This window comes from Cydia pomonella, chromosome 27 (genome assembly GCF_033807575.1).
Source record: "Cydia pomonella isolate Wapato2018A chromosome 27, ilCydPomo1, whole genome shotgun sequence".
NCBI classification, from domain to species: domain Eukaryota; kingdom Metazoa; phylum Arthropoda; class Insecta; order Lepidoptera; family Tortricidae; genus Cydia; species Cydia pomonella.
This window is the reverse complement of record NC_084729.1, coordinates 2,759,158-2,785,504: the sequence shown is the minus strand read 5'-3', so window position 1 is coordinate 2,785,504 and position 26,347 is coordinate 2,759,158. Positions and strand designations below refer to the sequence as shown.

Below are 26,347 nucleotides of genomic sequence, written 5' to 3'. Positions count from 1 at the left end.
TTACCTGAGATAATAAAAAAACTTAGTACTGAACGACGCTTCACACGTGAGGTCAAAACGTTTTGCACAACAAAGGCTTATTACTCAGTAAAAGAATTCCTGGTTGAATGAATATGTCGAAACAATTGAATAATTATATATATATTTGTAATTTGTATTCGTTTTTAACCTCTTAAGGCCCAGCCATAGAAATGAAAAATCCAAAATTTGCCACTGGAATTTGAACCTATAGTGCACGGATTTTATTTTGTTTGAAAATTGCACGAAACAAAACAAATGCAACTCTGTCCTAATTGAATATGATTTAAATTTAATCGAACTGAATAAGTCCTATAGGTAGGACCTTGGGCCTTACGAGGATATGATATTTTAATCTTTATAATTCAATTTAATGAAAATATGTTTAAATTAATTTGTGTTCAGTATACTTTATATATATATAATCCAATTAACTTACGAGTACATAGACATGTATTGACTTGCATAGAAATTTATTATTAAACCGCATCAAAATCGGACTCATAGTTGTGATTTTGCACAAATAAATGTTTACTGCAGCGCCCCCTGGTGAGTTGTCACCGTAACACCTATCTAAGAGCATGCACCCGAACAAACCCGAGCCCATCAATGAAACCCGAACCCATCACTGAAAACCGCATCAAAATCGGACTAGAAGTTTTTGAGAAAAATGGTTTGCACAAACATCCTCTCACCCCAAACGCATATACCGTCTCCGTTCCGTCGTAGGTAAAAAGTAGTTTTAGGTAATATGACGATATACAATTAATACAAATAAAATCTATTCTATTCTACTCACTTTTCAGTACTAATGATTAAAAACACTGTAGTACTCGAAATTTGGGTATTATGCTTGCGGACGTTGCGGTTATAGGGACCGTGCGCGTTAGAGGGTCTGCCATCTTGTGGTCTGAATCGGAACCATAAACAGGCACATTTACACGTCAAGTGTTTTCTTGTGCATAGTAGGTTCTGCCATCTTGTGGGCTACATCGGAACAATAAACATCACATTTACGCTTCGCGCCATAAATCTAACAGCTCCTGTGCTGCCTCCTGCACGCTCCCTATATCGTCACTCTTGCACTTAAAATACTTGACAGTAACGGCCACGACAGCAGACTGACATACGATAAAAGGGTCATTGTACAAAAATCTCATTCCCCTAGCTATGGCTATTCGCCTATTCGCAAATTCCCAGGAGATGCCGCTTTATCAGCATCTCATTAACCGTGCCAAGTTACTTCTACAACCATAACTTTTTTTTTATATTATTGGACATTATTACACAAATTGACTAAGTCCCACAGTAAGCTCAATAAGGCTTGTGTTGAGGGTACTTAGACAACGATATAAATAAATACTTATAAATACTTAAATACATAGAAAACACCCATGACTCAGGAACAAATATCCATGCTCATCACACGAATAAATGCCCTTACCAGGATTTGAACCCGGGACCATCAGCTTCGTAGGCAGGGTCACTACCCACTAGGCCAAACCGGTCGTCAATATCACTGCTGAGCGGAATCGGCTGGGAGTTTGCGAATAGGGGAGTTTACATAAATAGTTGTGTAACTGAATGTAACTGCGTCGAAATATCGGGAGCTCAAAAATAATATAAAAGGTAATCACGGTTTATATCCCAGTAGATTCAAGTCTAGTGAAACTAACCGTGAATCATTCAAAACTGTTATTCTACAACACCATGTACGTGACAAAGTGTATATGTGCAAAAATGACATATTTTCACAGGAATTTGATGTCATAGTAGCACTCAACACACTGTTACCCCAAAGTCTTCAGTTAGCTTGGTCCGAAGAATTTAAATAATTTCAACATACCTCTTTGTATTTCTCCACGTCCCTGCTATAAGGATGCATGACAGGCACCTCCCTGTTCGTCTTTATCGGCGCTCTTGGCAAGAACACCGTCTGCAGCTTCTTCTTCCCAATCTTCAAGGCTTCCATCTTCTTAACCACATCGTCACTGTCTTTTTCATCCGTTTCTTTTTCATCTTGGTCGTTTTCTTTTGCATTTTGATCACCCTGTTCAGAATAGCCACTGTCTTGTGAGGAATGTGAACCGACTCTATCGTTACGGGGTTCGATTCTTTCGAATTCTTTATTGTCATCTTCGCTATCTTTTCTGTCTCGTGTGTATGTAAATTTGTTCAATTCGTTTTTATCTTCTTCGTTGATGTTTTCTTTTTCTTTTATAGATATTTTCTGAAACTCTTCTAGCAGAGTTGCGACTGGGGTGACTTTGAGCGTTGTCTTTGGTTTTGGTTCTCTTTTCTCTTCCTGTTTCTCTTCATGTTTTTGGGTTTTCTTTTGAAAGAGTGTTCGGACGAGTTTGAACAAGTTGGGCTTCTTCTCCTTCTCCATCGGAGTTGTGTGTAACATTGTAGCTGTGCCCATCTTGATTTTAGCTTAATGTCATTCTGAAACAAAGAAAAAAGACTTGAAATACGAGTATACTTATTTTATACATTGCACAAAGCACACTGATAATGCTTAGAATTCATTTTCTATCTCAAATTCCAACAGGTGTATGTCTAATGTACCTGTATAAAATGCTAAAAACCTAAATAACAAAAAACGAGAGAGAAATAAAAAGCATTTTATTAGAGTCGACGTGAATAATTTGAATTTAAAAATAGCACAAACTAAAAACATTTCAACAGAGCTATTAAGTCCCCTTCAATTATCTCTTCACAGATACACCATTTAATAAAAAGTAAATTTCAACAAATACTGTAACAATTAACCTGATATCGTCGGAAACGCTCTATTTCAAGAATTTCCCGGTATCACATCAGCACTTCGCCACCCACTATGTTAATAAATCAGAATGAGTGTGTATCACACCGTTGCGTAACCAATTTCTCGAGTCACATCGATCCGAATTAAAAATGTATAGACGAAAACTTTGGCGCAAAAAATCTCTTCCCATCAAAGGGTTTGGCGTATCTGCTAGGCTTCTTGTTCGAATCGTGTGCAACAGTAGTGATGACAACGTATCTCGCAAAATGGGTGAAATTTACCCTATCACAACTTTTGCATCACTTTATTTGGGAAAAACACAAATGGCATACCAAGGTATATACCACACAGCGTTTCATTAAAATACGAGTATAACAAGAAATAACTAAAATGGGATTTTTTTAGAAACGGAAAGTTCGATGGCATATTAGTATTTGTACTACTGTCATCGTCCTATAGATATTTCTATTACAAGTTCAAATAGCAATTAGCCATATTAGAAAGTAACGGAGGTAAAGGACCTAGAACAACATGAAGTAAAAATATTAGGGATTGGATCGGACGCGGATCTTTCTAGAACGGCAAAGAGTAGAGAAAACTTTCGTATGATGATCGCCGACATCCGATAGATATGGCACCAGAAGAAGCCATCGGTGTGACTGTAGGTCGTTGTTAGTAAACAAGCAACCGGCACGCTGCCAAGCTCGGGCGATGGCATGTTTATTGCGAATTTACGGACGAATACGTCTGTATATATGACTAACTGTGTAGGAAGCCGTCTCACTCGACAAATTGTCATACTACTACTACTACTACTACTCCGTTGGCTCAGCGACCCAAAATGAGACTTGGCCTCCGACACAAGACAGCGCCACTTTTCTCGGTCCTGTGCGACCTCTCGCCAATTGTCGACTCGAAGCTCGAAATTGTCATAGTCTAGCTTCAATCACAGGGTCAACACTGTAGATAGCATTACACATTTTTGTACACAATGATCGTTTGTCTATGTCATTCTTCTCTTATTTTATTTGCTCATTCTCATATTATTATGCATATGTTCGGACTTCGACAAGTAAGTGCCGCGCCTGTCTGTCTGTATGTTCGCGATAAACTCGAAAAGTACGGAACGGATTTTCATGCGGTTTTCACCTATAGAATATAGTGATTCTTGAGGTAGGTTTAGGGGTATTTATTAAGGTTTTATGTAATTTGGTTAAAATATGACACTGACCGTGCAAAGCCGGGGCGGTTCGCTAGTACAAACTAGTTTTTAAGAATAAGAATTGTTAATTTAAAAGAAAAAACCTTGTTAACATTTAAAAATATCCTACGGCGCCACACTAGGCTATGCCTGTCACGTGGGTGACCGTCAGGAACCACCGGCGCTTCCCAAGCATGACCTTGAGCACAAACATTTGGGCCCTTTCGAGAGGCAGTGCCTAGTGCAGAGCTAGTGGAGCCACCCCACACGCCATTGCAGTATGATAGTATCGATTGGCATATCGAAATGTATACGAGCTTTAGCAACTCGTGGCAGAATTTCGTTGCCGCTTTTAGTCCAAAAACTCAACTTCTATTAGAAAATTACCGAGCAACTTCTATACGAACGGCCTATAAGATAAGTGCAATAAGTGGTAGATTAAGTATTACTTTCTATTGTTTATTTTCCAGCTAGTATGCACAGATAAGAGATTACAGCTATTTATCAATCGTATCAGCCGGATTACTGCGAAGAAATATAACAGGAAATGATAACTGTTCTCAAATCAGAGATGATGTGTTTTAAGAAACAATTTCATACTGCATATAGCAATGTGCCAAAGAGAAATTTCAAAAATAGCAAAGTTCTCATGAAATGTTATCGGTATTTTTTCAGTACGTATTGACAAACCTTCTTACAGTTAGTTTATATTTCTATGACAATTGAAACAGACGCCAATATAATGTAAGTACATGTTAAATGAAACAGTCGTCAACAGTTAAGAAACCCTAATCTGGGGTCCATTTCTCGAACTCATTAGTCTAATAGATATTATTAGTGTGTTGCCATGGTAACCCATACGACTTGACAGTTCGTGGACTAATAATATTAGTCTAATACCGTGCGAGAGATGAGCCCCTGAACGGGAACTTTCTAAGTCGAAACTTGCATGAAAATTTTCTGATGAAAGTTTCCAGAAATTCGGCAACTCGCACATTGCTAACTCCATATTGTCATGTTGTCCGGAAAACAAACAATTCCAGCTCCTTTACGAAACCTAAAAAAGCTTTCAAATTCTCTTGACTGCTTCCTTTACTGTGCGTGGTGACCCTAGTATAATTTATTCCTGAATGCTACCTTGAACTGCATCCATTCGCCATGGCACAGAATAAATTATAGTACTACAGTACAGGCTTAGTTTTTTTAATTTCAATAATAGTACAGGCTTAGTTTTTTGATAATATAGCTATTAATTGTGTATGTTAAATTAAATATTTGATATTTATACATATTATCAAAGAATATAATACTCACTAATAGTACTACCGTACAGAAAGGAAACTTCCTGCAAAACCGAAATCTGACAGCGAATCAGGGACGAATTATGTTGTCCCTTTATTAAGGTTGTCAAAATTCCAGTAATTATCTTATCTGTGGTTGTGCACGCAAAGGAAAGTCAAGTTTTGCCTACCCTAATAATTCCTCGTAGCAACGCTGAGCCGACAACGCCGGAACGCTGCAGTTTTCCCCCCACTGGCCATGTTTAATATTAACCCAAGGTCAACATATCACTTGATCACTTGCTGTTTGTATAGGCTTCTCATAATACGGAAGATAGCTTGCCTTATCGAATACAGACACATACCTAAAAGTAGCGATTATATCATCAATATCAGGCTTAGAATATTCGCATTTGTCTTTCCTGTTTAGAATTGGAGGCAAGATCACAGTAGACGTGTCCGCCGATTAAAAAATAATCGGCGGCGGCGTGTTTTCGGCGTGACCTTGACTTTCAGGTTTCTTAAAAAAAATCATTGATTTGTTGTTTTTCTTGAGGATATGATCAATCTAAGAATGCTGGTCAGTGAACTAGGTATAGTTTTGAATAGGCTGTGAGTAAAACAGGATTTGTAAATTAATATAGGATAATTCCTTAGTAACTGGCTTGCCTTAATGCAAGTCTGGTTACCTGGTCCCAATGAGTTTCGATTCAATCTGTAACTCTCCATTTTCTCATGATTTCCATGGCTTATCGTATTAAAAATAACGTACTTTAACAAAACAGAACTCCAAGTATCCTTGAAATTTGTTATAGTCGTTAGATTTGTAGCTGGCCCCGAGCGGCTAATCCTTTATCTATTGTTAACTAAAACCGCGCGTGCCACTACCTGCAAAAAAAGGTTCCGGTCACTTTAACCGGTAATTGAATTACAGCTCCTATGGTAATTTTTTTTTTTATATTATGTCGGTGGCAAACAAGCATACGGCTCGCCTGATGGTAAGCAGTCTCCGTAGCCTATGTACGCCTGCAACTCCAGAGGAGTTACATGCGCGTTGCCGACCCTAAACCCGCCCCCCCTCGTTGAGCTCTGGCAACCTTCCTCACCTTACTTGAAATAAGATTCAAAATGAACAAACGGAAAAATAATTTATTTTCTATTCATTGTATGGTCCCTTTACTGAGTGCCGGCAAGTCGAACGCTACCGAACCAGTCTAAAATGTGTCTTCGATATGCGGAACAAGGGCGCGTTATGGGAGACCGCGCCTACATCTACAGTGGTTTTTTGAGCATTGGACCAGCCCGCGCTCAGGTGCCAATTAGAATTATACGACCCTTTTTATTTTGCAGGTAGTGGCACGCGCGGTTTTAGTTACGATTGACAAAAGATTAGCCGCTCGGGGCCAGCTTCAAATCGAATGACTATAGATAGATTTTCTTCATCACTCACAGTAGTCACAGTGGATTTGCTTTCTTTTAATGGTTTTCTTGTCGTACGTAGTTCTTTCTCGTTTTCTCATTGCTGAGGATCGCGACTACATGTTATTTGTCTCCATTTCGTGCGGTCATAAGCCGTATGGAATGCACGGTGCAGACTGCCGCAAGCCGACCTCTTCATAGCGTTCGACCATCTCACACATGCTCCAACTCGAGCAAGTTTGCCATTCATTCGACCTAAATTCATGTGTTTCTTCACATCATGCGTTGGAAACCGCATAATATGTCCGAAAAAATCTAAGGGTTCACCCAAGGCATGTTGTGAAGAGCTCAGTGGCGATATTGAGCTCTCTGAGAAAGGTCTTCGTCTTCGTTAATACCACATCTCAAAAGTGCCAGTTGATTTTAAAACCTCTCTAGAACTTTCATCTTCAGTTTTCTTCAGAAGAGCCGCCATTTCGATGTATTTCTTGTTGTTATTCTCGTCAGGCAGGCACAGTGTCTTAGAAGAACTTGTGTACTAAGTCATATTATCATTCCCATTATGGAAAGGGCGTATCTACTTCAAAAATGTTTGGTTTATTGAAAGCCCAGTGACCCAGGTGACTGTAACCTGGGTAACCATCGAGTGACAAGAAAATGTTACCTCACCCATTTACAGCTTGCACATTTCCGCAGGGCAAGCATTTGCGCGGTGCGCCAGATTGACAGTTAATCTCTGTCTCTCTTCTATATCTCGATATTTTTACTCACGACTTTTTTGGGAACCTAAGGGTTTCGAGAGTTTTCGCCCATCAATGTTCACAGATTTGTGCTGGACTCCACTACAGTTTAAGACGCAAGCAAATAAGCAAGGATGATGGACGCAACATTAGGCAGTTAGTTTTCCTTTTCTGTTCCACCTTGAGGGCCCATGGTTTTTGTTGCTTAGTTAATTCTTTCCATGACGGAGCATGCTGCCTTCGTATGTGAGGCAATGTGAATTCATAATTAAAAGGCAAAAATCCTACTTCATGTTCATATATCGCTCTCTCATCTTTCTTGACGCTGAATACTGAGGATTACTCAGTTGCTTTAATCGGTGTGTAAAATAGTTTGTGCAACTGGCTATTCTGTTGCATTGAATTAACAATTGATGTATATTTGAAGACTGTAACATATATAATACAAAAAATCCATATTGTAATCCAAATACCAACTTGGAATAGCTAATTAACAACACTCAAGGTCACGCCGATTTCACGCCGGTCATTTATCGGCGGCGGCGGCGTAGCAAAAAAAGCCCGGCGGCAGCGCGCCGGCGCCGCGCACACGTCTAGTGTGGATGCGGTTTAAATGAGATAGGCACTAGCAATTCACTTTAAAACCACGTACAGCACGAATAAGCGTAATATGCTTCAGTGACGGTTATTTTTCTTGTTTGTATGTTTCTAGATTAAATATTAAAAAACCTTTATACTCAAGCAATTTAAATTAGTATTTATACAGCTGGTTTATAAGGAAAAACTGTATTGTAATGACACGCCTTTAACTTTAACTAAGGCATATTTTCCCAAACTATGGGTCGCGAATAATATTTCATGCCTCTATTTAAAACGGTGGGTCCCGAATTAGCTACTCGACTGTTTTTTGTAAATAATGTCAAACGATCTTGATTTTCTTGAGGATCAAATGTCTATATAGTACTCATGGAATGTAAGCAACACAAAGATCAGAAATGAGAGTTAAAGTCTGACGCTCGCACTCGACGATTGAAACGCCTCTAACAAAATGATAAGGTGATGTGACGTCACATCATATGTCTGTCCTAAATGTATGGAAGATCAAGAAAATTGCCATTTTGACCCTGAAATATTGCGTTTATGTGTATAGTTGTGATACAATTTATTTTTCAATAAAATGTGAGGAATCGAATGGTGACATTTTCTTTTCTATTTTTGAAAAACAAAAAATATATATATATTTTATAATCTCCTTGTATTTTTTTATAATCTCAATATAATTTTTTAAATTCCACTTTTTTATAATGGATGGCTCATTTTCTATCCATTTAACTAAATTTTGTTATAATATTCAACATGTGTAACTCTCAAGTACCCAATTTGGCAGTTTTTGTTAGGTGGATACAAAAGGAATTCTGTACCCATTAAATATGGTTTAAATTACATAGAAGTAGTACTACTTAATTACCTGGATATGGTCTTAGAAGGATACATTCTTCGTTATTATGGCGGTAAAACGTGACATGACATGGCGCGCGACAAATGATAGAAGCGATCAAGTGAAGGTCGTAAACATATCGATCGGCCGAACGACGACCGCAGTCAAGGGCGACCTAGGCAAGTTCATTTTCTATAGTTATATGCTATGTTGTTTTTTATCAAATTTAACTTTATGTTTTACTTCAGTGTAACAGTATACATAATGTATATATACAGTGGTGTCACTATAAATAGCTTAAATCTAAAATAGGCCCTTGACGCATTGTACCAAGGATGCTGGCGGCATTTCCTCGTTGTATCGCAATGCGGATACGTTGTGCGAGGAAGCCGCTAGCTCTTCGCTCACCAGTTACGTCAACCAGACGCTTCGCGATTTCTGTAAAAAAACTTGGACTTAGACTTTTAATACCAAATGGTACTCTACCGAGGCTCTTATATTTATTACGTTTCGAAATTTCGGCACTATCCGCCGCTCCGCCCGCTTTTACATTAAGTCCGTTGGAGGTGGGACGGTGCCAGTGTGTCCACCAAGGCTCGGGACCGGTTTATAAAATACCGGTAAAAACCGGTTTATATCGGTTTTCCTCCGAACTTTTATAAGAACGCGAACGTTTTATGAACTTTATTACACACATTACATTTACATTTATTACATTTTTTTACTTTATTTTTTCTTTATTACATTTTTTATTTACTTTGTTTTATTTATTGTATTTTTACTAAAAAACGATTTATTCGAAGAGCGACGAAACAGCCGGCCAGTCTGGTGGTGTCCCATCGTAAATAAAGACACCGACATAGGAGGAAACCGGTTTTTATTGTTCTAAACCGGTTAATTTGACAAGAACTGTTCTCATAAAAATCGGTTTTAAAATAACGGTTATTCCGGCGAAACCGAAATTAAAAGGTTATGCGGCAAGCAAAGTTTAACCGGTTTCAGAGCCTTGTGTCCACGCAGGTAGCATCCCAGTGTAGTAACAAGCACAGGCTATTGTAAATCCAACAAACCAACAACTGGCACAGTTTGTTTTCACAGTTTGGCGAAAAATTAGATTAAGGTACTTAAAATATTGTATTTTTTTTTTGGTAAATCTTCTTCAACCTAGCGTTTTCCCGGCCTAGCGCCAGGGTCCGCTCTCCTACTTAATCTTCTCCACTTTGCCCGATCTTCGGCATCCTCAGACGTGAGATTGCTCTCCACCATGTCCGCTCTCACGACCTCCAGCCAGCGCTTCTTAGGCCTACCGCGGCCGCGTGATCTAGGGCCTTGGACAGTGAGGTTGAGGCATCTATTTAGGTAAATAAAAAAATAAAAAAAAATGTTTTATGTACATTATTGTCAAGATTTAAGACCGGAAAATTTTGTCTCTCTGTGAGTTTACTACTTATACTTATACTTTTTGACTTAGACTTAGACGTTTTCAAGTCGCATTGCAGGAACAATGACCTAAACCAGTTGTCGGAAGGAAAACGTCGTGAGGAAACCTGCATTCAATGATGTCCTCGAAATTCAAAGATGGATCATACATTAGTTGTGTTGTGCTAACAAATTAAATTGTGGGCATTTCCAAAATCAACTTCCCGTCTCACTGTGGAACGACGCCAATCTTGTAGTTGGATATAATAAGTTATCATCGAAAAACAGAAAATTCTTGTCGCATGATAAGGATCCTGACTCTGACCAAATCATTAGTCAACTTTTACACAAGTTGTAGAAGAGATCAGATCGCGATTACTAGGTTAAGAAAAGGACACACAAACTTGACCCATTGCTATCTTATCACTAAGGAAGAAAAAAATAAATGTGATAAATGCGGTTTGGAGTTGACTGTGAGCCATATTTTAGTTGAGTGTTTAGCATATAAGAAAGAAAAAGACATCTGTAAGTTGCCTAACACCTTAAGTGATTGTTTAAATAGTGGATATTTACATATACTCAGGTTTATAAAATTAATCGATATATATAAAAAATTGTAATTCTCTTGTGGTCGCTAATGACCTTTGTTGTTAAAAAGCGACCTTAAATAAATTTAAAAAAAAAGTTATCTTTGATTCAAATTTAAATATTTATAATTGATTCAAAATGCAGGTTTTTCTTGTAAGATGGTGTAACACGGCAAACCTGCATGGTGCAGTCACCGCGCGCACTGGCCGGTAATAAAAAACCGGGCAAGTGCGAGTCGGGCTCGCCCACCGAGGGTTCCGTACTTTTTAATATTTGTTGTTATAGCGGCAACAGAAATACATCATCTGTGAAAATTTCAACTGTCTAGCTATCAAGGTTCATGAGATGTCAGTCTGGTGACAGATAGACGGACGGACGGACAGCGGAGTCTTAGTAATAGGGTCCCGTTTTACCCTTTGGGTACGGAACCCTAAAAAACATGCCCAACGAGGTGGTGGAGGTGTTAGGGTCGGCAACGCGCATGTAACTCCTCTGGACTTGCAGGCTAACATAGGCTACGGAGACTGCTTACCATCAGGCGGGCCGTATGCTTGTTTGTCACCGACGTAGTATAAAAACATGCCGTTTTCGCTGGTCTTTTGTTTTTTAAGGTGAATTTTCTGGACAATTTGAAGGCGAATCGCACAACTCAAATTACATTTATTTAATATTATTCAAACTGAAATGCTGTACTATTGTTGAAAATTACTTAGTACTTAATGGGTTGCCTCCAACGTAGCCCTTTCTTATGGTTTATAATTGAAGGCATGATTGAAGCTACTTATTTTCTTGATATTCGCTGCTGAAGTTTAAATCTGCTTGCGCCTGGTGAGCCGCCGCTGCCGGAATTCATTGTTCAGCTCGACGAAGATTGGAATTCAAGAACGTTAAGGCCAGTGACGATATTTTATTGGTTTAGACTCGCATACTGACGAATATTAGTTTATTGAATATATTTTTACTATTATATTGTTTTACTATACGAACCTAGTTTTCATTTAATGCCGTTTTAGTTAGCCGGCTACAGTCGGCCGATAGAAGTGCCACACAGGCCCCAATTTGAAGGCCAGACACTCTTATCCCGCAAATTACCCGTATTAACCTATCATTCATCATCATTTTAGCCTCCAGCCGCCCACTGCTGAGCACAGGCCTCTCTCCATGTACGCCACATATCCCGCTCCTGGGCTAGTCTCGTCCAGAAGTGTCCCGCGATTTTTTGAATGTCGTCCGCCCAACTTGCCAACGGACGCCAGGCGCTTCTTTCATCCGAATCCCTAAACATTTTGGTCCACCTGCCATGCTGCCACTATGCCTGGCACCATGTCCCGCCCAATTCCATTTCAGCTTGGTAATGACCTCACCTTGGTGCTGCGTCGGATCTCGACATACCTCACTCGGTCTTGAAGTTTAATGCCTAGCATGGCGGGCGCGCTCCATGGCTCTCTGTGTTATTCGTATTTTATGCACAGCCTGCTTAGTGAGCATCCATGTCTCGGCAGCGCATGTCATGGTGGGCAGGACACATCTACACGTGTATGTAGATATATAGGCGGTATCGGCAGGAGACTTAAGGTAAATGATTAGATACTAATAGCAAAAACAATGTTGAATGAATGAGTAAATGTAATGCACGCGCACGATTTAAGCTAAATAAAATACACCTTGAAGAACCTCGGTCCATCTTGCAGTACGCTGTTCAACTTGCTATATGGTTCCCTTTTTTTTGCATAAGAAAAAGGGTAAGGTAGAAGTACTAGAGCTCGACGCTGCACTAATACTCGACATGGGCACTTTATGTCAAAGGGACAAGGATTAAGTTCGAATACAGAAAAATCTTCGTTGTTCAAATTTAACCTATATTTCCATGAAATAAAGTGCCCGTGTCGGTGACTAGTGCAGCGTCGAGCACTAGTACTTCTACCTTAATCAATCTTGACATGTTTTTATTGAAGGACCCTTTTTTTAAATCGGTAACTATTACTTATGAAAGCAAAAGGATTTAAATGTTACATATTTGCCGTGACTTATTTTTCAAAAGTGTTTTTCAATAAAAAGACACGCTAAAATCGCTTACCTTCTTTTTAATGGTAAAAAAAACAGACTATACTCGTATGAGTAAGTACGAAAAAAGAATACTAATTTCAAAAACTCACTGCTATTACATAATTTTGTTGTTGTGTGCGTGACTTCAACTCTAATACGAGATATTAGATACGATACGAGAGATATGATACGATATATCTAGTGCTAATTGTTAATACAATATGTATTAACAATTAGCACTACGCATATGTCTAATATGATATGTCTAATGCGTGTTACCAACCTAGCCAGAATGCCTCTACGTACACAGAAGCCAGACATTGCGAAATAATCTATGCGTTTACGTAACCAATAACTTGGAAAACCCCTCTCATTAAAGACTAGTCGATATAATACTTATCACTTTATCACGCTGAACTTTGGCCGTAAGTTGTCAATGTTGTGAATAAACAGATAATTTTAACGAACCCCAGATAATTTTGCGGTGGCCACATGGTTCCATTTTTATCACTTGTCATTATACCCGTCACTTTCGCGCTTACATGCCCCTATTTTTTTTAAATACTACGTCGGTGGCAAAGAAGCATACGGCCCGCCTGATGGTAAGCAGTCTCCGTAGCCTAAGTACGCCTGCAACTCCAGAGGTGTTACATGCGCGTTGCCGACCCTAATATATATACTATTATTTATTCTGTGGTTCGGCTACTTCGGCTCTTGCTCCGAGCTATGGAAGGTAGAGGTAAGGAATACAATCTCCATTAGCAGAACTGTTAGCTGTTATAGAATGGTAGATACTTTTGAAGCGTTATCTGATCCGCTATTTTTGATGCTCACTGTACCATCGAGCTGATCTAACGACGGACATAGGATTTGACACTGACATATCTAATCAATATCGCATCTACGGAAGTTAGAGGCAAGGAACAGGATCGCCATAGGCAGAATTGTTACGAAAGTTAAATCAGACAAACAGACAAGAACCGAATAAAGTGTCTCACGTTAATGCCACTCAAAAGTAAAGTTACATACTTATAACAAAAGGAGTGTCCAGCTGTCAGCTATAAATAATAGTTCCGAATCTCTCCACAGTAGCGCTAGAGTAGCTAAGAACCTAGGCGTTATTGACGGAGTGAAGTGCGCTGTCTATGATTAGAATTTTTTCTCAAGTATTCTAGGTATTGTAGCGCCACCTATTTATGGTTTTTTGTCGGACACGTTTTGGTATATGGAGATTTTGTTCCTTGCCTTTACCTTCCATACTAGTCGCGAATATGGACGTTGCCTTTATTTAAAATAAATTATTTCACATTATGCACGAAATACGAAATAAAACACCAGAAACAATATTAGAAAAACCTAAACCGCAGTTATTTTAGAATAACAATACGAATAAGAATTGTTTATTTAAAAGAAAAGACCTTATTAACATTTAAAATATATCCTGCGGCCCTACACTAGGCTATGACTGTCACGTGACAGCCAGATTCGGTTTGAAAAAAGTATTTATTTTATTTATTTTTTTAAACGTTATTGCACACAAAGAAAAATGTACAAATGGCGAACTTAATGCCAAAAGGCATTCTCTACCAGTCAACCATTGGGTCAAACAGAGACATTTGTGTATGTTGGTGCAAAAGTAGTTACCTAAAATAGCTAGTTACTACGGTAACATACAGCCAAAGATAAGGTTAATACTACTACTATTTTCGGACACAATTTCTATTTAATTAATCCCAAAGAACTATAAAGAGTAGGAAACTTGACCGTGACGCCGTTTTTCACTGAGGTTTTTCATACAGATCCAATGCAGGCTAATACTTTATAACATCATATCTCGCATTCTGTTCATATAATTGTATTGTACTCTCCTAGTTTGCAATGCCAACTCGTACATATCTCCCAATAGGCCCCGATTTTGCAATTCTAATGTATTTCTGTAAAATATTCAATGCCAATGTCTCACTACTACGTAGTTTATGAGACTGCTAGTTTAACAGTCCAGACGCGGTTTATTTATTTAGTATAAATTTTATTTTGACACTTGGAGAGACTTTACACCTCCAAATTTTATTAGTATTAGTACTCTGACATTGGGGACCTTTTACATCTCCAGATTTAATGTGTTTTTAACTATAGAGACTATACATCTCTATTGTATTGTATTAATTATTTATTTTAAGATTATTATTATGTAATGTTTACCCAGGTATTGGCTGTTGTATTTATAAATGTTGTTATGTATTTTTCATGTCACTATATGATGTTACTATAAATGTTGTATTGACTTGTAAAAGAGCCCTTGAGGCCTACTTGCAGAATAAATTTTTGAATTTTGAATTTTGTAGTTTCGTCTGTGTGTGCCTAGGCAAGTTAACAATCGCTTGCGCTATGACAACGAAACGCTTTGTCTCTGTCATACTTAGTTTACTCTTTGTCTGTATCACTCTTTCATATTAGTGCGAGTTCGTTGTGCCGTTCTCGAGAATGTTCGCCTTTTACTATGGAGAATGTTCTCGCCCGAGAACATTCTCTATACAAAACGGGGAGCGTTCGCGAGAACGGCACAACTATAAGTGCGACAGTGACAGTTGCGTTTCGTTTGCTTCGCAGCGTAAACGATTGGCATGTTGGCTACGCCCACGCGTTGCTCACGTACCACTACAGGCGTAGACAAGATGCCAATCGTTCACGCTCCGTAGCGTAGCGTAGTTATCTCTTTCTATCAATCTTCCATATTAGTGCGACAGAGACAGTTGCGTTTCGTTCGCTATGGAGCGTAAACGATTGGCATGTTGTCTACGCCTGTAGTGGTACGTGAGCAACGCTAAAAGTTCCGGCGCCTTAACAGCTTATATATTAAGATGTAATTTGTTACGATTTGGCAGCAATTTTGACAGCACAGACTATGCAAGTGTTATTACAAAGGCCAAACTTCTATGAAATTATGACGTTTAAAATAGCACTTGCATAATCTGTGTTATCAAAATCTCTGCCAAGTTAGCTTGGTCTAACTCTAATGAGCCTTAGAGAAAGACATGGGAGAGATTCTATAACGGAAATCATAATTATACTAAAATTAAAATCTTTATTTACATATTAGATACATGCAGAGGTATTACTATAACTAGCTTAATTCTAAAATAGGCCCTTGAGGCATTGTACCAAGGATGCTGGCGGCATTTCCTCGTATCGCAATACTCATACGTTGTGCGAGGAAGCCGCCAGCTCTTCGGTCACCAGTTACGTCAACCAGACGGTTCGCGATTTCCGCAAATAACTTGTGCGCGCTGGGATTACTAAGTACTAAATGTTAACTAGGTAGTTGCGAGTAGAAGCTAGTATCCTAATAAATCCTAAACTGCAAAGTAAACACTAAACAGTGTTTGACAATGATAACCACTCACATGCTTCATATTTTTCAGTGACTTCTATTATTATAATAAAATAAGTGTGATATCAGTACCCCTAGTGTAATTTTAGTCGATAGCGAAACGTGACGTACGCGTTTGCGTTAAGTCTCATTTTGTATGGGTTTTTGAACAGCGCGCCAAGCGGGACGTTTTGGAAAGTCAAAAATCTCACACAAAATGACACTTAACGCAAACGCGTACGTCACGTTTCGCTGTCGAAAATATTTACACTAGGGGTACTGGTAACTATAGTTACCAAAATCAAGTGAGTGGTTATGGCTGATAGTGATGTCATATCCCGTGTTATACTGATGATACTAAGTTGGTAAATTTATAGGTAAAATTGATAACAGTCCTGATTGGCTATCAGTGATGTCATCTCGTCAGACGATGTTGATTATTGATAGTGATGATAAAGTAGTGCCTTTTTTTATACTACGTCGGTTGCAGACAAGCATACGGCCCGCCTGATGGTAAGCAGTCTCCATAGCCTATGTACGCCCTATGGGTCGAAGTGTATCCGCAAGGGCCCCCGGAAATTATAAGATAAGCCTATGTACGCCTGCAACTCCAGAGGAGTTACATGCGCGTTGCCGACCCTAAACCCCCCCCCCTCGTTGAGCTCTGGTAACCTTACTCACCGGTAGGAACACAACACTATGAGTAGGTTCTAGTGTTATTTGGCTGATGTTTTCTGTAAGGTTGAGGTACTTGCCCAGTTGGGCTCCCAACTAGCAAATTGGTAATAACATCTGAACCTTTTACGACTAATTCATCGTAGGTGCGTCGTAAATAAGCAAGTTTTAAAACGTGATGTTGTATAAATGTCATTTATACCGCACTTTAGTTTAAATGCAAATTGTTCTTAAATCGCAGTTGTACAGACGTTTGTATAATATAGTAATAAAGCAATTTAATCACTGTCGTACAAAAGTTTTAACCAAGACCTTTTCCCGGTTTTACAACCTCAATATGACATCTTACAGCACTTTGGTCATAGAAAAGCTTTATGAGTGATTACTGTACAACTAATCATAACATCAGCTTTTTACAGCTGTTAAATTGCTAAAGTGCCATACAACAGTCATAAACACGACCGTCTTATAGCTAAAAGATAGGGATTACGGCTTATTTGTTTCATAAATTTTCAGTTCTTAATACAGTGTTGATACGCAAAATGTTAAAATTAGATTGGAAAAAGTGGAAGCAGTTCAAAAGGAGCGGTACTTATAGATGCAAAGTTCGTCAGAGTTGTGCTTCTTTACTTACTAGCACAGACTTAACTTCAAAACTGTTTGTTTCACCTATTAGGTTCACCAAGTTCACCAGGGAACCCTGAATTAGGGTGATGGCGGCCGTATCGTGTTAGCTTAAGAGTTTTAAGTCGTAAGCTAGTGCTTTTAATTATAAATGAGTCATATAACTACTCATATATAAAAATTAAATTAATTTATTTAATTAAATATAATAAATAAACAATATTTAAAGGGGGCATTAAAATTTTCTTAGAAAACCTAGTAAATTCGTCGAAAATATTATTTTCGCATGCGTATCTGATTTACCCATTACCCATTTTAGTTGCAGTAATAGATGTCGAGTCGGTTATACTTAAGTACTTAAAATGGTAAAAAGTATAATATTTTTCACGACTTGTTTGACCGGCAATCATCCATGCACAGTACACACAAACAGGTAATTATATTATGATTGAAACTGCTTCGCTATTGCATTTCACCGACTCATTAGTCGTAGAAACGTCTGCATTATGATCACTCTACAAGCAATTGCATTTACAAATCGAGAACTTACGATACTTTTCCGACTAAAAAGTCGTTTAATATATTTATTATGACAGCTGTAGGACTAAATGTGCTTGCTTATGACGATTGAGTGACCACTCAACGACTATTTAGCCATAAAAACTGCGCCAAAATCGCGTCATTTAAACGTTTGTATGCCTTAAATTGCATACCATCAAGTTTTATGAAAAACGTTTGTACAACATTTATATGACATATTTTTGCTAGTTGGGCTCTGCTCTAGATCTGGAATGACATCCACTGGCTGTGCCCTACCACACAAAGCGAGATGACATTCACTATGCCCATACCTCTCTTTTGGACGTAGTTTAAGGACGTACCCGGGTCCAATGCTGCCTGACCAGTAATATATGATCACGCGCCATATTGCGGAATTTCATTGGAATTAAATTTTGCATACTTAACTGAACTGTCACCCTATACATGAGAATAACAGCGCCCTCTTGACAATGATCATATATTTCTGGTCGGGCATTACTTGGTAAGCAGTCTCCGTAGCCTATGGACGCCTGCAACTCTAGAGGTGTTACATGCGCGTTGCGGACCCTGACATTCCGCAGTAAGGTACCACAGGCACTTTTGTATTCCCCTTTCTTTAATGATGAAAATATAGTATTTTTATACTATATTGTTTTTGTATAATATATAGTACAAATTGGCAACCGTATGCCGCACCCTCGTCGAGCTCTGGCAACCTTACTCACCGGCAGAAACACAACACTATGAGTAGGGTCTAGTGTTATTTGGCTGCGGTTTTCTGTAAATTGGAGGTACTTCTCCAGTTGGGCTCTGCTCTAGATCTGGAATGACATCTGTGCTGCGCCCGACTGTGTGTACACAAAGCGAGATGACATTCACAGTGCCCATACCTCTCTTTTAGACGTAATTTAAGGACATACCCGGGTCCTTGTATGTTCAAAATGTAATTAATATGTTTGTAATTACCTCTATACCACGAACCTTTCATGCTTTTTACCTCTGTAACTAGAAACCTCTTTAAGAGGAACACAGACCTATAAGAACCTCCCTAAACCTAAACAGAACAGTGTTGGAGTGTTATAAACGTCTTATTAAGTTATTTATGTAAATCTTTTGAGAAATAAATATCTTAAACCATATACTTTCATAGATATTTGACATTAATAATGACATTGCCACACTTAGTCATTTAAAATGCCAGCGCGTTACGCAGCGGCTTACGTGAGCGAATAACTCGCAAATGCGACGCGGCGGCCAACGGCATTCGCGTTCACAACGAGATCGCCCACGCAGGACACTTCCATGTATCAAAAGATTGAATTCACCCGCGCCGCGCCGCTTCGCGTTTGCGAGTTATTCGAATATCTGTATTCATCACACATATAAATGCCCTTACCGGGATTCGAACCCAGGACCATCAGCTTCATAGGCACTAACCTACTAGGCCAGACCGGTCGTAAAATAGAAGCGTGTTTAGATATTTGTGAACAAGTCAGCCGCTCCGATAATATCTGATGGCGGCTGTACCAGGCACCGGCTAGTACGTGACGTCATCATAGTGACGTCATGCCTGTCGGACGGGTTCGGGAGATTCCGGGAACGGTCGGAAATGGGGAGTAGACCTATTAGTATAGGAGCATATGTACGGTCGAGTTCATAAATATGTATGCATTTTTTCACCTTATTGCAATGGATTAAGGTGAAGAAATGTATACATATTTATGAAATATATGTATACCCTTGGGGTGTACATATATCTCATCAACCGTGGTAGCTAGACAATTGAAAGTTTCACAAATTATGTATTTCTGTTGCCGCTATAACAACAAACACTAAAAAACGGAATAAAATAAATATTTAAGTGGGGCTCCCATACAATAAACGTGCTTTTTGCCGATTTTTGCGTAATGGTACGGAGCCCTTAGTGCGCGAGTCCGAATCGCACTTGGCCGGTTTTTTTGTATGTTTGCGACATGTCTGTTCCCTTCATGCTTAAACCGCTGGACCGATTAAGAAGAGACCCCAGGCAGGCGGAAAAGGACATGAAATTAAAAAACACAATAAAATAAATAAATATTATAAGACATTATTACACAAATTGACTAAGCCCCACAGTAAGCTCAATAAGGCTTGTGTTGAGAGTACTTAGAAAACGATATATCTATATAATATATAAATACATAGAAAACACTCATGACTCAGGAACTAATATCCATGCTCATCACACAAATAAATGCCCTTACCAGGATTTGAACCCGGGACCATCGGCTTAATAGGCAGGGTCACTACCCACTAGGCCAGAGCGGTCGTCAATATTGTTATTGTAAATAATGAATTTTATTAGGTTGGTAAAAGTAGGTACATGTTTGTAAACATGAAGTTAACTTAATAACTTACAAAAGTACTTAAATGATAAAAAGTAACTAAATGATAAAAAGTACTTAAATGATAATAATAACATATAGCGCAGTACGTCAGTGAGATCAATGAAATACTTATATTCTTCCTCGCGTTGGCCCGGCATTTTGCCACGGCTCATGGGAGTCTGGGGTCCGCTTGACAACTAATCCCAAGATTTGGCGCACTAGTTATTACGAAAGCGACTGCCATCTGACCTTCTAACCCCGAGGGTAAACTAGGCCTTTTGGGATTAGTCCGGTTTCCTCACGATGTTTTCCTTCACCGAAAAGCGACTGGTAAATATCAAATGATATTTCGTTCACAAGTTCCAAAAACTCATTGGTACGAGCCGGGGTTTAATCCCGCGAGCTCAGTTTTGCAAGTCACACGCTCTTACCGCTAGGCCACCAGCGCTTCAATTTTAAAATTAAATGCTTATATTAATCAATTAAATATTTTGAGTTAACAGTATGTGACCAATGTGTACAGAAGCAAGGTCGTACAGACGCGAAACGAATTCAGGTTACAAAACAACATATTGTGCTATATATAGATAGCCGAGAGATTTCGAGGTTACGCGAGGGTGTTAAAAATGCCAATTATTAAAGCGCTGTATAAACTTTCACGGTTTTCACACATTTTACTTACAACGGGACTTTGAAATAAATTAAGGAAATACGTTTTTTCCAAATTGTAATTTTTGGTACACTTGTCGCTGACTGTACTTTCTTACCACGGGCAACTAATACTCATCTAGACAGTTATAAAAACCCCAAACACAATTAGGTTGCGTTGTTTCATCACAGAGTTCCTATGGCCACCTCCTGTCTCCATCATCAGATCAGCTCGATGGTACATTAATATTGCATTGTCATCCGACTTAGGTATGTATACAAATTTTCAGCTCAATCGCAAATCGGGAAGTGGGTCAAATTTAGCTTCCAAGATTTCACCCACACATACATACTAACAGGGCAAGGTCCCTAACGCCAATGACCTTCGATCTGAATGGCTAAAAACGGACGAGATGACTGAAGATGAAATTTATGAAGATTGCATGACGAGCGATAAGTATCTAAGCGACTGGGAGCGTATAAAAGTCATGTACGAAAACGTTTCTCGGAAGAACGAACGCATGAAGAGGTCTTGCAAGTCTAGCGGCAGCGATGTGTCGAATAACACACAAAAATCTCATCAATGTTGTGAGAAGTCGGCATGCAGTAGTGCTTGTCATTCAAGACGATTCCGTCTACCGAAATTTGAGTTACGGAAGTTTGACGGCAATACGAAAAATTGGATTGGTTTTTGGTGTCAATTTCAGAAAATCGACGACGACGAAACAATAGACGATGGAGATAAGTTTCAGTACCTTTACCAATGCACTGTTCCAGATACTCCAGCGCGAGAAATCGTCGAGAGTTTTCCGCCGTCGGGAGATAACTACAAGAAGGCTGTTGAGCAATTGAAGTCCAGGTTTGCACGTGACGAAATGTTGATCGACATTTATGTGCGCGAACTGCTTAATCTTGTACTAGCACAAGCAAAAGGTAATACTTCTTATAAATTAGGCCACTTATACGATAAATTAAATACGCAATTGCAAGCATTAGAAAGCTTAGGTGTCACTATAGATAAATACGCTGCTTTACTTTTCCCTTTAGTTGAGTCCGCCTTGCCCGAATCTGTTTTACGAGCATGGCAGAGATCCCATGTACTGGAGGAGAAGGGCGACGATCATCTGAACCAGCTTATGCAGTTCCTGAAACGCGAAGTGGAGTCGGAAGAGCGGATCCAGCTCGCGCGCACCGGGATAGCATCGGGTAACAGTTTGCATAGCGTTTCTACTCAACCCACCGCGGCATGCTTGGTGTCAACGGAAGACGCAGGTAAGAAGATTTGTTGCGTTTGGTGTGAAAAGGCATCGCATAGCAGCTTCGAGTGCTACAAAGCTAACAAAATGTCGTATGAAGCTAGGAAGGAAATGCTAAATAAAAAAGGAGCGTGCCTTATTTGTTTAAAAACCGGACATAATGCGAAAAGATGCAAAAATTTCACAAAATGCCTTTTCTGCTCCAAACGTCATTCTGTATTGATGTGCCCTGACATTAAAACGTCAAGTCAAAATGAAACTGAAGAAACTTCGAATGTTGAAACGTCAAATTTAAATAATAATGTAACTCAATATAAGGCTAGTACTACACTGTTGCAAACGTTCATGGCGAATATTATGAGCGATAAGAAATGTATACGAGTACGATGCTTTATTGATTCGGGTGCACAGAAGACTTATTTACGTCGCGATATAATAGAAAATTTAGACTTGAAACCTGTCGGCAAAGAAATCGTATCAAATTGTCTTTTTGGCGGGATTGAAACTAAGAAGGAACTATTTCATACCTATGAGTTCACGCTAGCAAGCTTGGATAAGAAATTTGAATGTACAATGACCGCGCGAGACAAGTCTACGCTCTGCGGGTATGTTCCTCGTTTAAATGTAGACCATGAGATGTTTAAAGAGTTACAGAAAAATAATATTACGCTGAGCGACGTCGGCGATGCGGCAGCACCTGACATCGGGCTGTTGATCGGCGCAGACCATGCAGGCGTGTTGCTCACGGAGAGTTTCTTAAAACTGAACAATAACCTCGTGGCAATAAAAACTAAATTTGGATGGACGCTTCAAGGACCTGTTATGAACACATGCAGTGTCCTAATGAACGTAGTATTAGAAAATGAATATAAGTTGAAAGAAAGTAAGAAAGTAGTGCTCGCTAACAACACTGCAGATTATAGTACGTTTCTATCTACACTGACTTTCATCTTTAAGTACATTATAGACCTAATAGCCGGTCTTTCTTTTCTGCGGTCCGGAGGGAAGGTTGGGATAATTTTGTTCATGTGTGCAGTTTACCGAGCCGTGCATATCGAATTGACCAAACCACTAATGACAGAAGCTTTTCTCATAGCCTTACGAAGATTTATCCCGAGACGTGGAAGAGTTGACACAAAATACACGGATAATGATTCTAACTTCCACGAAGTTGATAACCTTCTGAAGACTCTGAACGTTAGGAACATTAAGAGGAAGTTTAGTTCTCCTGCAGCGCCATGGCGGGAAGATTGGTGGAAGCGCCTCATACGCTTTTTGAAGGACCTCATGATTGAAACGAAACTTACCTTACCAGTTCCACAGTGATCAACAGGCTCACAGTAACGAGAACATACAGTTGCTTATCCAGAAGGGCAAGGAGAGGGACTCTAATTTAAGGGTAGGTGATGTAGTTTTGATAGAAACTGACTCAAAGCGTATTTAGTGGCCTTTAGGAAGGATTGTCGAAACTTTCCCTGGTACAGACGGTTGCGTAAGAGTGGCTAAGGTACGCACAGCAGATGGAGAGTTCACACGAGCAGTGCAACGCCTGTACCCACTTGAAGTACAGTCTGACGTATAGAGAAGAGTTTTGGGCCTCTTGCCCAAGGTGGGAGGATGTTGCAAACTCTTTTTGAGATCAGCTGTCAAATATTTAAATTTATATTTTTCATGATTTTTACACATGTCACTCTAAAATAAATGGCTAAACGTTTCGTGCGTGTTTTCATTCGGGCTATATTTCATGTAATTTTCTACAATAGTATACCATATTCACTTCAAAGTTTACTGTCTTCGAGATATTTGGCATCAAAGTTGAACAATGATAGGCCAAAAAACTGGTTTACCGGCCATAACTTGTGTGTAAATTAGTTTAAAATTAAAATCTCTGACCAGTTTTAAGAGACGTCAAAGACGAACCCAAATGTGTAGATTTCGTACATGTGAAATCCTTCACAGCAATCTAGTAACGAAAAAAGCGTCTTTTTAGACAATGCTTAAAAAATATATAAAAAAATATAAAAAAATAGGTGTTCATTTCTTTCAAAATCCGACAGACTAGAATAGAAATAGAAGATTGAAGAACCAATAGCCGTTTGTCTTATAATTCTATATATAATGCAAATAAAAAAAAAACATAATCAAAAGTCATTTATTGTCGCAAAAAAAAAACAAAGAAAAGTTGTACATACAGCAACGGATAAGCAAATAAAGACACACAAGCACAATACGGACAATAGGGTGTACGGCCTATAGGGTTGTTGGATGGTTGTAAATGTTGGAGTAAGGCATAGGCAGTGTCTGATCTGAGCGAATAACTCGCGAACGCGAAGCAGCGCGGCGCGGCGCGGGTGAATTCAATCCTTTGATACCTATGGAAGTGTCCTACGTGGCCGATCTCCGAATGCCGTTGGGCCGCCGCGCCGCGTCGCATTCGCGAGTCATCGCCCACGTAAGCCGCGCTGTAACGAATCAAAACTAGTCAAAAATCGATGAAAACCGCGGGGAGAAAAAAGCGTGTAAAAACTGATATATGAACTCGCGGTGGCACCGGCCCACCACTCATCTGAGCTATCGAATTAAAGGATGACTCGCACTAGACCGGGCCAGGCTCGGGCCGAGGCGTTATTTTCTATGATACTACAATATATTAACGAGCTCCTCGCATCAGCACCGGAATGTGATGTATTTGCATGTAGTTGGATGGATCTGTGTAAAGAATGTATGAAGTTCTGTGAGACGATGGATAAGCGAGAATCTTCTGTCTTGTATTAGTCTTCTTTCTTACATTTGTTCTGTTTTTCCTTTCTAGACTGTATCATGTACCTAGTTTGTATAAATACTATTATAAATTTCACAGTGTATTATTCGCTGTAATGCTGTGTACATTTTTTGAATCAATAAATTAAAATAAAATAAAAATGACGGTCCGGTCTGTCGTGAGTCATCCTTACCCTACTGCGACTCTAGCCCAAGCTGGTATTTTTCTCCATGGTTCCTTATTTCGAAAATTGTAATTCCGTTAACAGACTGTTAGGGATTTTTTTTTTTATTACATAACAAACTTAAATTTAAATCAGTTTGGACATTGACATATATCTAAGGACAAGCCGGGTACTAAGATTGGTGCGAGTTCAGCGGTGTCACTCACGAATTCAAGCCAATCGTGCAGTAGTGAACTATACTCTGTCTCTTTAGGTATTTAAATAAAAGTAAACAAAATGTTGAAACAGTTGAGGGTAGATAAAAACATTACATCATCAAATAATGTAGGTTAAACAGGTCGTTCAGTCACAGATCCAGGCGGTTTTGTATTTGGTTAGTTTATCTATAAATGTTATAACTACCCGAAAATGTACAAATTGATTGTTTACTTTTATTTCAATATCTTAAGATACAGAGTATATTTGCGACCAACGCGAGCGTGATGCGTACTCATCAACCAATCGCGTTGTGGCGTTAGACCGCGCTAGTGGCTCGAATTCGTGTGCGTGACACCGCTATACTGGCCTCATTCTTGTAGCCCGTAAGGCCCGTCCTTAGATATATGTCAATGAGTTTTGGTTAAAGTTTGGAAGATAATTTAGAAGCAATTCCTGACATTCGATAGCATTCGAGATTTATTGTCACCGTGAGGTTCAATGAAGTTATAATATGTATTTGTGAGTACTTAGTTAAGAAATGGTCTAATGTTTATTAAAACCTGGAATTCAAAACAGGGCATTTGGCAACTAAATTATTGCAGCGCCATCTGCGTTAAGCTTGGCGAGTTATCCTCCTTGTATTGGCACGTCTTGGGATCTCCGTGGAGCAAAATACTTGCCAATAGGAAGACTTTATAACATAATAACAAATACAGCAGATAAATACCAATATTACAAAACACTGGTACATATTATTTCTTAGCTGTTACGTCGTTTTGACATGAATAAGTTGTTAATTGGCTTAGCTG

General features: G+C 39.1%; 1 protein-coding gene across 1 annotated transcript in view; it reads right to left on the bottom strand.

Moving 5' to 3' along the window:
• The window catches only part of LOC133532734 (uncharacterized), a 72,370-nt gene that overhangs the window by 35,355 nt on the left and 10,668 nt on the right, over positions 1 to 26,347 (bottom strand). The window contains exon 2 of the mRNA XM_061871515.1: positions 1,865 to 2,463. Coding sequence (XP_061727499.1) covers positions 1,865 to 2,440 — 576 coding nt within the window. The 5' untranslated portion in view covers positions 2,441 to 2,463. The remainder of the gene's footprint in view (positions 1 to 1,864; positions 2,464 to 26,347) is intronic.